This window comes from Dipodomys merriami, unplaced genomic scaffold (assembly GCF_024711535.1).
Source record: "Dipodomys merriami isolate MVZ:Mamm:240054 unplaced genomic scaffold, mDipMer1.0.p SCAF_4, whole genome shotgun sequence".
NCBI lineage: Eukaryota > Metazoa > Chordata > Mammalia > Rodentia > Heteromyidae > Dipodomys > Dipodomys merriami.
This window is the reverse complement of record NW_027205603.1, coordinates 15,236,658-15,249,745: the sequence shown is the minus strand read 5'-3', so window position 1 is coordinate 15,249,745 and position 13,088 is coordinate 15,236,658. Positions and strand designations below refer to the sequence as shown.

Here is a 13,088-nt window from a genome sequence, read left to right as displayed (position 1 = left end):
TGCCCACAAATAGGTCTCAAAGAAGGATAAAAAGATAAATTTGCATAAATAAGCAATTAGAAGACTCTAGTATGGATGAGGTATGACAGTCATTCTTTGCCACAGTGTTAAACATCTTTCTTCCAGGGGTCCAGGTAAACTCAGGTAAGAAAGCAGATCCACCGGGGCTGGGAATGTAGCTCAGTGAGAGTGTGCTGGCCTAGCATAGAAAGACCCCGAGTTCCAACTCCAGCACTACTCCCCGCGCCAAAAAAAAAGAGCAGACTCATAATTGTGCAAGCAAAGATGAGAGAGTCCCATATTTTCTCATTTCTGGTTTCCTCTGCCTTCCACCACCTGCTTCTCCCTTTGACCTTTGGCCCCTGCCTGACTTCTACCACAAGATCCTCCAGTTGGGGCAGAATCTGGGGGGCCTCCAACCACCCAGCTTCCCCCCCCCCATCTGTTGCGACTTCACACGGGTCATGCATGGCTCAACATACCAAGGTGACCTCCGATCTTTTCTTCCACCTGCTGAGTTATTGGAGGAGGGCCCTGCCTGCTCCCTAATCCAGAGGAGGGCAGGGGGGATCCCACCCCCCACCCCCCCCAGTCCATAGCCAGCCCAACATCCTTTCCACCTGGCACCTGCCAACGCTCACCTGCGGCAACAGGTTACTTTTACTCCGGCCGGGGGTGTGTCCGGGCAGCCGGATGTCGAAGAGGGCCTGCAGGGCAGCCTGCGCCGCCTGCCCCTTGGCTAGCTTCTTGCTGCGTCCAGAACCTTCGAACGTCCTGCCGTCCACGCACACGGCCATCACAAAGCTCTTGGCTCGGGGCCTCTGGCTGGTCTCCGAGAGGCACACGTAGCGCAGGCCGGAGCGCAGCTCGTTCAGCACCACCACCGGGTTGCTCTCGCCTGGGGTCCCCGGGGGGCGCGCGGGGCCCACCAGCTCCAGCGCGCGGCACAGCAGCCGCCCGCGCCCGGGGTGGGGGTGGTGGGGGGCGAGGCGGCGGGGGGCCCGGGCCTCGGGGTGCACAGCCGCGTCGGCGGCAGGGGCCGGGGACTCGAACTCCTTGAACAGCGTGTCCGGGAAGTCGGCCTGGTCGGAGGTGAAGTCCAGGCAGGGCCCGGCCGCGCCGCCCAGCGCCGGCTGCGCCTGGCCCGCGTGGGGGAACTGCACGAAGGACTTGAGCGCCAGCTCGGCCGCGCGCATCTTGGCCTTCTTCTTGGTGGGGCCCGTGCCCTCGAAGGTGAAGCCGTTCACCTCCACGGCTACGGCGAACACGGGCGCGTGCACCGGGCCTGTCTGCGACACCATGCGGTACTGCAGGCCGGGCTTCAGCTCGTGCAGCTGTACCAGGGCGTTCTTGGGGGTCACGGACCAGGACAGCCTCTTCCAGATCAGCTGCAGCTTGCACAGGTGGCCGCCCCCGTTCCCCTCCTCCAGGGGCCTCTTCCTTTTGGTGCTGGACGGGCCGCCTCTGGCCCTGTCCCCCGGCGTCAGCGGCCGGGGCGCCAGGTTGCTCACGTTTCGGTTTTCCTTCACGTCCGCGCTGCTGGTACCTGGAGGTTAAACACACGGGAGTCAGGATGACCCGGCTCTCCATGAAGCCCGGATGCTGTGGACTGGGGTCTCCAGATCCATGGCCTGGGAAGCCTCAGGCATTGAGCACTGCCCAGCCAGGCTGGTGAGCAGGACGCATCTTTGGGGACTCGTGGCCCCACCCCTGTGAGGCTCGGAGGTCTGAGGCTGAGAAACACCTCTGCTCGTCCACCTGCATCCACTTGCGTCCACTGACATCCACCTGCATCTACCTGTGTTCACCTGTATGCCACCTGTGTCTACCTGTGTCCACCTGCATCTACCTGCATCCACCTGTGTCCACCTGCATCTACCTGCATCCACCTGTGTCCACCTGTGTCCACTTGCATGCCAGGAAGCACAGGTGCTGGAGCTCCAGGGTGCCACTTGTTTACTGGCTAGGATGACAGAGCTAAGAGTTGCCATCATCCCCTAGCCATGGGTCTGAGCTGCTTCCTATCTGACCCTCTGCATGAAAATGCTTCTCAGCCCCACCTGGATGAAACAGCCCTCTGGGATCTGTCAAAGGCTACAAGTGCTGCCATGTGGCTTTAGGCTTCATTTGTAATGTGGTTCTGAGTTCTCCCTGTCAGAGTCACCCGTGACCAGTCAGCATGTTTGCTACACCCTTCATTCCCTGATAGTCAGGCTGTGATTGACTGTACGAAGCCCATAGGTTTAACTGCACCAGGGGCTGCTCCAGGCAGGGCTGCGGCTGCAGCATAGCTGAATACCAGGGTCCCACAGAGCATGCATGGCAGTGGGGTTCCCTTGATTCCTGCCCAGGGGATTCTTGCCATCGGATAGGCAGAGCTTTAAAATAGGCCAATAATGCCCAGTGTTTTGGGGGCATGTACCTGTAGATTGTTTGGTAGTAAGGAGCAACAGTATGTGGAAAGCTTCTCGGGAGACCCCCAGTGAAGCTGAGGAACCCACATGACCTCCTCATCAATTCTACCAGCAAGGCTGGCTCCCAGAGTAACTTCCGTACACAGAAATAGATGGACAAAGATGTTCATCATGGCATTCTTTGGCAAAATGAAAAATTTAGGAAAATGTCTAAATACGTGGCAACTCAGTCATACTACAGAACAGAATGTATAATTATATCTGATGGATAAATGCTTCAACAAGTTAATTTCAGACATATAGCAGTATGTGACGCTCAGCTTGCAAAGAATTCAGAATAGAATACAATTGCTTGAATACAAGGACACTAGCAATGCAGATGACTCATGTAATCAGACCCAATGGTAAAGCTGTACATATACATTTAATAAAGACAGAGTCCAGTTTCCTCTGGGGTGAAAAAGAGGGAAAAGCTAAGGAAGAGATAGAAGGTGAAACCATTTGTATTTTAATGTCTTATTTCCCTTGCAAACAACAACAACAACACAACCCCCCTCCCCCAATGACCTGAAGTAAATTTAGAAAAATCATCATTTACTTTAACTGTAGGTGACAGATGCATCTGAAGATAATGTAATTTGTCTGGACACTGTTCCGTTTAGGAAAAATTTCAGCCATGGATTGTCACATAGCCTCCCGATCTTATTGGAGCCTGTGCTTCTGGAATGCTAAGCTCTTAAGTTCATTAGAAAATATTTGGAGAATTATACAGGCGAATAGCACCACAATATCATTGCCTTTTCTGAGCCCTAGCAGGTTTGTGTCTTTACCCAGAATCTAGATTTTGCTACTGCTTCTTCTTCAAATCAGCTCAGGGTGCGGGGTGGGAGGGGGAGGCAGGTAACATGGCCACTATTTCATAGGTGGACAAAGGAAGCTGAGAGAGGGAAAATCATTTACGAGGTTACTTAGAGTGTTAATTGGTCCAGATGTGACTCATTCCTAGAGACCTCAGGTTGCTCTTCTCTGTGCTGGTGTTGTAAGCTATTTATCTTGACACTGTATAGTGCCATCATTTTTTTTTCTTTTGGTCATTTTATAGTAAGCCCGCCCCTTTCTGGACCACTAGGGATGATGATGGTATTGTGACCACAGTCTGCCTGAGTCCCTGACCAGGCAAAACCATACACTGGTTTCTCTTATGAACCTTACACCTGTCCCCAGAGACCAGGAGGTTTTAGCTTCGTGGAGGCTCTATGGCAGGTAAGAATGAGTTATTTCTGTGCCCTTCCCCCCCACCTCATTAAACAAGCGGGAACTCAAAGTGTTTTGTTTTGTTTTGTTTTTTTAACGGCTAACCCACAGCCTAAAACACAGACATTGAGTGTCTGGATGGTTGTTGACTTACTTGCCTAATTCAGCCTGAAAAGCTTTTCGGGGTGAGAAAAGGCTGACTTCCCCCTTCACCTGCCCCCCCTTGGTTTATGCCATTGTTGTCGGGGAATAATAAAGAAGAAAGTACAATTTCATCACACCAAAGGACACCTTTGTAAAGCCAGGTGCCTTGAGGAGATATCCTGACATTTGAGATTGTTCTTTTTCAAGTTGTATGCTTTCTGCTCTTAGCTCTGTTTTAATCTATCATAGGTCAGGCAGCCACATGTATCTTTGTGTATCTATGGAGGGACAGAATCACCCGTGGGAGATGCTGGAGCCCACTTTCAAAGAAATTTCAGGTTCCTGTTCATTTAATTTGCTAAGTTGTAAACTGGTTCTACTTTTGTCCCTATTTTATTTGCTACTAGACATATTAGAGTTGGGGAGGCAATTTTGTGCAAAAGTGTGAATCTGAGAGCTTTGTAAGTGCACAGCATGTGTCCGCAATATGTTTCAGTAGAAATAATTATCTTCCAAAGAGCAACCACCAACTCCCCGCCGCCATTTTTTTGTGAATTGTTATGAGCTTTGAGCAAACATCACAGCAACTAGTTCTACCATTTAGGGAGTTTCAAGACAAGGGGGAGTAGCTAAGATTAACCATGAGAGTTTCCCAACTGAACTTAAAAAATGGAAAAATGAACAAACAATGCACTGCAACCTCTCCCCCTCCCCCCATCAGATTGCCTGGAAACTTGGTCGGAGTGCTCTAATTTCTTATTGATTTCTTACAACATGGGGATTGATTGAGAGTGTCAGTGTGCTTATAGCAGCCAGCCTATCAGATGACCCGTTAGATCTTGGAGAACTGAACTTACAGAACAATACTTTTCCTTTCACCTGCACTGAAATTCTTTTTATTCTCTCTCCTGTCTTAGCTCTTAGTAGCTAAATGGCTGCTGCAGTGACATATTTCTGTAGCAGAAGCTATGATAGTGACATTGTGCTGTGAGTCCCTTTCTGAATAATTGATAAGAGATGGAGTCTTTGCTTCCTGTCTTTAATACTCACAAGACTTTCTAGGAGTCGAGGCTACTCAGTATTTAGGAGGGTAGCACCCTTTCCAGGGGCCTGAATGCTAGCCTGATTTGGCCAGCAGAGCCCAGCATGGACTGGACTCTTCCCTCTGTCTTGTAAGCCTCAGGATGTAAAACAGATAAGTGAGCAATAGTCCTTTAAGCATTTATGCTTCTGTAAATTTGAGTGTGACCATTCCAACTCAATTTTTTAATGATAGAAAAGTAAATATTTTAATAACATTTGTCTCATCAGGTAAATGAGGGTAACTAAAATATGCATGTATAATTGGACTGAGGAACAAGTCTACCATGGGGGAAATTCTCATGTATTTTAAATGAGAGCAGGGAAAATGGTATAGGTTGACGCTTCTCACTTCTTTCCTTATATCCGGTCCCATGTTCACTCTCTGTTTATTTTACTTACTGGAGTCTTTGATCAGTTTATCCAGAAATTCTAGGACTTGAGGGGGTGATGTAACATTTAGAAGCATTCTGCTCCCTCTTTTTTTTTTTTAATTGTATGTTATTTTATTTGAGAACATACTGTACAGAGGGGCTACAATTACATGGGCAGGATAATGCATACATTTCTTACCAAGCATTGCAGCCTCCTCCTTTGTTTACCCTTCACTTCCCTTCCCCGCCTCCCCCCTCCCCCCACCCAATTTTACCCCCTCCCCCCACCCAATTATACCCCCCTCCCCCCCCCACACCGACATTGTAAAGCTGGTTTTGACATGACATTTTGTACTTCTCATTGTTGCAACAGGTCCACCTGAATCCTTAAACGACTTGTTTGTCCCCATCTCCTCCACATGTTATACTGACATCAAATATAGTGAAAGCGGGGGTTACACTGTGGGGGAGGGACATACAAAGCAACAAAGAAATAATCTTATAAATGCGTTAGAAACACATGCATGAAAGAAACGAAAACATTAAAATACATATTTAAGGGTTCATTTTCCTAACATCACATTATCTGACCTTTTCCGCTTGACTCATACCTATACTAGATATTGCAAATAAGGGAAACCATGGGACCTATGCTTCTTTGGGCCTGGCTTACTTCACTTAATATAATTTTTTCCAAACCTTTCCATTTCCTAACAAATGGGGCAATGTCATTCTTTCTGATGGAGGCATAGAATTCCATTGTGTATATATACCACATTTTCTTGATCCATTCTTCTACTGAGGGGCATCTGGGTTGGTTCCATACCTTAGCTATGGTAAATAATGCTGCAATAAACATAGTTGTGCTGGTAGCTTTAGTGTGGTCTTGTTTGTAAACATTTGGGTAAATGCCCAAAAGTGGGATTGCTGGATCATAGGGGAGATCTATGTGAAGTCTTTTGAGGAACCTCCATACTGCTTTCCAAAGTGGTTGAACAAGTTTACATTCCCACCAACAATGAAGTAAGGTTCCTTTCTGTCCACATCCCCTCCAGCATCTGTTGTTGTTAGAGTTCTTGATTTTTGCTGTTCTAACTGGAGTGAGGTGATATCTCAATGTTGTTTTGATTTGCATTTCTTTTATGGCTAGGGATGTTGAACATTTCTTCATGTGTCTATTGGCCATCCTTCTTTCTTCTTCAGAGAAGCTTCTCTTTAAGTCTTTCGCCCACTTATTTATTGGGCAGTTGTTTCTTTGAGGATTTGTTGTTGGGTGGTTTAATTTTTTGAGTTCGAAGTATATTTTAGATATGAGACCCTTGTCCGTTGTATGGCTAGTAAAGATCTTCTCCCAATCGGTGGGCTTTCTATTGATCTTGCCAGCTATGTCATTTGCCCTGCAGAAGCTCTGCAATCTTATGCAATCCCATTTGTCCAACCTTTCTTTGATTTGTTGTGTTTCTGGGTCTCTATTCAGAAAATTTCGACCTGAGCCAAGGAGACCTAGGGTTTCTCCTATTCCATCCTGTAATGTTTTCAGAGTGTCTGCTTTGACTCTGAGGTCTTTGATCCATTTGGAGTTGATTCTGGTGCAGGGTGATATATAAGGATCTAGCTTTAGTTTTCTACATGTAGTTAACCAATTTTGCCAGCACCATTTACTGAAGAGGCTGTCTTTCTTCCATTCTATTGTTTTAGCTTCCTTATCGAAGATTAGATGGCTATAGGTCTGTAGGTTCATTTCTGGGTTTTCAATTCTATTCCATTGGTCCTGAGGTCTGTTCTTATGCCAATACCAAGCTGTTTTGATTACTATGGCTTTATAGTAGAGTTTGAAATTTGGTATTGATATTCCTCCAGCACTGTTCTTTCCATTGAGGAGCGTTTTTGCTATTCGGGGTCTTTTATTGTTCCATATGAATTTTTGGATTGCCTCCTCTATTTCCTTGAAGAATGAGGGTGGAATTTTGATAGGTATCGCGTTGAATTTGTAGATAGCCTTGGGAAGTATTGCCATTTTCACGATGTTAATCTTGCCAATCCAGGAGCATGGGAGGTTTTGCCATTTTTTAAGTTCTGTGTTGATTTCCTTTTTCAAGATTTTAAAGTTTTCATCATAGAGGTCCTCCACTTCTTTGGTTAAGTTAATTCCTAGGTATTTTATTTTTTGTGGGGCTATTACAAATGGAGTTGCTTTCCTAATTTCAGCCACACTTTTCTCATTGTTGGCATATAGAAAAGCCATTGATTTTTGGGGGTTAATTTTATAACCTGCTACTTTGCCAAAGTTTTGAATCAGCTTGAGTAATTTGGGAGTGGAGTCTATGGGATTCTTTAAATACAAGATCATGTCATCTGCAAAGAGGGAGAGTTTTATTTCTTCTTTCCCTATTTGGATCCCCTTTATGTCTGCATCTTGTCTTATTGCTGTAGCTAGGCATTCTAATACTAGATTGAAGAGAAGTGGAGAGAGTGGGCATCCTTGTCTTGTTCCTGAGTTAAGAGGAAATGGCTTTAGTTTTTCACCATTGAGTATAATGCTGGCTGTAGGTTTGTCATATACAGCCTTTATTGTATTGAGGAATGTTCCATGGATTCCTAATTTTTCCAGAACCTTCATCATAAAGGGGTGTTGGATCTTGTCAAATGCTTTTTCTGCATCTATTGAGATAACCATGTGGTTCTTATTCTTGCTTCTGTTGATGTGATGAATAATATTAATTGATTTGCGTATATTGAACCAGCTTTGCATCCCTGAAATGAATCCTGTTTGATCATGGTGTATGATTTTTTGGATGAATTGTTGAAGTCGATTGGCCAAAATTTTGTTGAGAAGTTTTGCATCAATGTTCATCAAAGAAATGGGTCTATAGTTCTCTTTCTTTGATGAGTCCCTGCCTGGTTTTGGGATGAGGGTTATGATGGCTTCATAGAATGTGTTCGGTAGTGAGCTTTCTCTTTCAATTTCATTGAAGAGTTGGAGGAGTATTGGTGTGAGCTCTGCTTTGAAGGCCTTGTAAAATTCTGCTGTAAAACCATCTGGTCCTGGACTTTTCTTAGCTGGGAGGTCTCTTATTGCTGTTTCTATTTCAATGCTTGATATGGGCCTGTTAAGCTGGTTTAACTCATCTTGGTTTAGTTTTGGCATGTCAATATTTGCTAGGAAAAGGTCCATTTCTGTCAAGTTCTCAAACTTATTAGCATAAAGTTTTGAGAAGTATTCCCTTATAATGTCTGAATCTTGGTTGTTTCCGTGGTGATGTTTCCATTCTCATCTCTGAGTTTATTAATTTGGGTGTGTTCTCTCCTTTTTCTGATAAGGTTTGCTAAGGGTCTGTCAATTTTGTTAAGTTTTTCGAAGAACCAACTCTTTGTTTTGTTGATTCTTTCTATAGTTTTTTTTGGATTCTAATTCATTTAATTCTGATTTAATTTTGATTATTTCTTTCCGTCTACTGGATTGGGGTTTATCTTGCTGCTCTTTTTCAAGGAGGTTTAGATGTGTCATTAAATTGTTAGTTTCCGATCTCTCCAATTTGTTGATGTAGGAGCTCAGAGCTATAAACTTGCCTCTGAGTACTGCCTTTGCTGTGTCCCAGAGGAGCTGGTAATTTGTGTGTTCATTTTTGTTGAATAGCATGAACATTTGAATTTCCTTTCTAATCTCTTCCATGACCCACTCATGATTCAGCAGTGTGTTGTTCAGCCTCCATGTGATACCGGACTTTCTTTGGTGGCTTTTGGTGTTGAGTTCTAATTTTATTCCCTTGTGGTCAGAGAGAATGCAAGGTATAACTTCAATGTTTCTGAATTTAGACAAGTTTGCTTTGTGGCCTAAAATGTGGTCTATTTTAGAAAACGTTCCATGTGCTGCTGAGAAGAATGTGTATTCTGATGCTGATGGGTGAAATGTTCGGTAAATGTCTGTTAAGTCTAGTTGATCTATGCAGCTGTTTAGATCTGCGGTTTCTCTGTTGAGTTTTTGCCGAGTTGATCTATCTAGTGGGGAGAGTGGTGTGTTAAAATCCCCAACAATTAATGTCTTTGGATCTATATGGGATTTGAGGGAAAGTAGTGTTTCTTTGATAAATTTGGGTGCTCCATTGTTTGGCGAATAGATATTTAGAATTGTAATATCCTCCTGAAGGAGAGATCCTTTAATTAGTATGTAGCGACCTTCTTTATCTCTTCTCACGAATTTTAATTTGAAGTCTATTTTATCTGATATTAGGATTGCAACTCCCGCCTGTTTATGAGCGCCGTTTGCTTGGTAGATTTTGTTCCAGCCTTTAACCTTGAAAATATGTTTGTTTTTACGGGCAAGATGTGACTCCTGCAGGCAGCAGATAGAAGGGTCTTGTTTTTTAATCCAGCTAGACAGTCTATGTCGCTTAATTGGGGAGTTCAGTCCGTTAACGTTAAGAGATAGGACTGAGAGGTATTTGGGAGTTCCTGCCATGTTATGCACCTTCTTGGGGGCTGTGAAAACTGGGTTCTTCCTAAGGTTCTTGGATTCTCAGTTTGGGTGCAGTTTCTTGGCCTTTGTTGCGTTCTTGTTGGTTTTCTATGTGTAGGACATCTTTAAGAATCTTTTGCAGGGCTGGTTTGGTGGAGATGTATTGTTTCAATTTTTCTTTGCTATGGAAGGTTTTTATTTGGCCTTCAGTTATGAAGGAGAGTTTAGCTGGGTACAGTATTCTTGGTTGATAGTTGTTTGTTTTTAGGGCATGGCATACGTCATTCCAGGCTCTTCTTGCTTTGATTGTCTCTGCTGAGAAATCTGAGGTAATTCTAATTGGTTTCCCTTTATAGGTGATTAACCTTTTCTCCTTGACAGCTTTAAGGATCTTTTCCTTGGTCTGGGTTGATCCTGTGTGGATTATAATGTGACGGTGGGATGTCCTATTCTGGTCTGGTCTATTTGGGGTTCTAAAAGCTTCTTGTATCTGAATAGGCCTATCTTTTTGTATGTTTGGGAAGTTCTCTGCTAGGATCCTGTTAAACAAATTTCCTAGACCATTAACTTCTGTTTCTAGGTGCTCCTCTACACCCATTATCCTTAGATTGGGCCTTCTGATGGTGTCTTCCAGGTGTTGGATAGACCTATCATATTTCTTGGACTTGTCTTGGATGGTTGTATGTTCTTTCTCTATAATATCTAGGCTGTCTTCAATCCCTGAGATTCGATCTTCTGCATGGTCTAACCTGCTGTCAAGACTCTACTTTGTTTTTTATCTCTTTTCCTTCTAATTGGTCAGCTTTGATGGCTTCAAGTTCTTTGTTGAAGCTCTGTTTTAGGTCCTGTATGAATTTCTTTACTTCCTTAATTTGGTATTCAGTGTTTGTTCTCAAATCACTTAGTTGATTGGTTATGGTTTCTTTGGACTCCCATTCCTTCTGTTGGGTTCCATTCAGCATTCCCTTTGTGGTCTCCCTGACTTCCTTCAGCTCTTTGTTAATGGATTCCATGAATGCCTTTAGTGATCTTTGTGTATTCTCTACCTGGTCTCTTAATTCGTGAATTACTCTTTGATTAGTTTCCTCCCTTCTGTGGGATTCCTGCAGTTCTCTTTGAGTGTTCTCTGCCTGCTCACGCCATTCCTCCCTTTCTCTTTGAGTATTCTCAAGTTGTTCATGCAAATCCTGTATCAGTTTTTGAGAAGCTTCCTCATGCTTATGATATTCCTGTATAAACTTCTGGGATGCCTCCTCTCTCTCCCTATCACGCTCATACAGAGTCCTTTGTACATTGTCAAACTTCTCATTTATCATGTTTGCTATTAGTGTTTGTAGAGCTATTTGGGAACTCTCCTCTGGATTATTCTTTATCTGTTCTAATCCCTGATTATCAAGGTTGGGAATTGAGATACCCGAATTTGCCATTTTTCTTGTGTTTTTCCAGCTTACTCGGCCCATTTGAGATAAAGATTGCACCAGTTTTGTGCTAGAACACTATCTTAAGGCAACCATCAACCAAAGTTTGCATTTGTACAGTCAATAGTCTACAGATACAATCTAGTTCAACAGATACATCTATTCAACATCAAACGACTATATGTTAAAGGACTTTGAACCGCAGAAAAGAATTTGGAAAACCAGAAATTATTAGGATTAGGGAGAGATGTGGGTTAAAAATAGGAATAGATTGGTGTGGGGAGGCACAGGGAGAGTTAACTATGTCCTAATCACAGTGCAGGAAATGGGTTGGGTAGGATGCAAGTAGAGAGAGAGAGAAAAAGAAGAGACAGAAAGGGGAATAAAGAGAGACCAGAAAAAGAATAGAAATGTAAAAATTAATGTTATTATAGAGGTTAAAAGACCGTCTATTTAGAGAGGAATGTGAATATGTTCAGAGAAGGGGAGGGACATAGAGGAGATGTGAAAAGCTTTAAGGATGGGAAAGGGAGAAGAAAAGATCAGAAGTTCAGTAGAGCTAGATAAAAAACAGATAATTAAGAAAGAAAGAAAAAGAGAAAGAAGACAAGAAAAGAAAGGAAAACTCTCATTCACGTATTCCTAAAATAAAAATTATAAGATGAGAAAAAAAAAGTTACTGGAAAACAATTATTTTTTCAGAAGAGGCAAAAATTAAAGATTAATAAAAGTTTTAGAAGGGAAAAAAATTTATATATATATATATATATAAGGTAACAAAAAACAAAAAACAAGCAAAAAAAAAGAAAAGAAGAAGAAGAAGAAAAAAAAAGTCTTTTGATTTTTTTTTTTGGGGGGGGGGGGAGTGGGAAGAATCCTGTATCTCCCTTTTGTCTGCAACCAGTCTCTTGTTGGAGTCTCTGGTCAGCTTGAGGTCCTGTGGCTTGATTGGTTTCTTAAGTCGGTTGGTTGGAAGAGGCAGAAAAATGCTCTGCTTTACCCAAGATTTTGAGATCCCCCTCCCAGGTTAGTTTTCTGGGAGGGTGGTCTGCTTTGAGAGTCACAAAAGAGGGGGATGTGGTGATGAGGCTAGGTTCTGGGTAGAGTTGAGGCCTTTCAACAAACAGTAGCTTTTCCCTGGGGCTATTTTGTGATAAAGCTCACAGCGCCCAGCCTGGAGCCATTCTCAGGGTTTCTGTTTTTCAATTGATTGTGGTGGCTGCTAGAGGGAGGGGCAGCCTCTGGCTCTGGTTACCCAGTGAGGGAAGGCACTCCGATGGCTGGCGCCTGAGCTGGGTGACTTTTCCCTGGATGGAGCTGAGTCTGGCAGGTCACTTCGCCGTTAAGTTCTTGTGACCTGCTAAATGACTCATTTTATTCCAAGGCCTGAGCTGGAGCTAGCAGCTCCTCCGAGCTTTGTCGGTATCCAAGATGGAGATCACCGGTGCTGGGGGGGGAGGGGTGGCCTTCCCTCCTCTGCTCCCTGAGGAGTGAGGACATCGGGCTTGTACTCACGCCGAGTCTTGGATCGTGGGTCGTCTCTGGTCTGCAAACAGCAGGATGAAGATGTTCGCTCCTTGTCGGTTCTTGTTGGTGTTGAGTAGAATCCGCTCGTCAGCTGCGTCTGGCTCCTTCGTCCCGGACTCTCTGTGTCTCAGGTATGACTCCGCGGCGGTGGTCGCCGCCGCGACCCCGCCGCCGGAGCGGCAGCTGATGCGTTTCCTTGGCTTCCCCTCTCTTGTCTAACTCTCTGTCCTGTGATGGCACACTTGGTGTGATTCTCTGGCTTAGGACTGTTCACTGGAACTCTAAAACTACTTTCTATGCGAGAGCTTGTTCAGATTCCAGCTTCTCCTCCGCCATCTTCCCGGAACTCCCTCTGCTCCCTCTTAAGGGGCCAAAGAACAACAACGCCAACTTCTCCATATACAGACCAGAACATAATTGG

At 44.3% G+C, this 13,088-nt stretch overlaps 1 protein-coding gene across 2 annotated transcripts in view; it reads right to left on the bottom strand.

Moving 5' to 3' along the window:
* Adarb2 (adenosine deaminase RNA specific B2 (inactive)) overlaps positions 1-13,088 on the bottom strand; it is a 411,210-nt gene that overhangs the window by 122,431 nt on the left and 275,691 nt on the right. For both annotated transcript variants that reach the window (XM_069990577.1, XM_069990578.1), the window contains exon 3: positions 642-1,546. In XM_069990577.1, the coding sequence (XP_069846678.1) occupies positions 642-1,546 (905 nt within the window). The remainder of the gene's footprint in view (positions 1-641; positions 1,547-13,088) is intronic.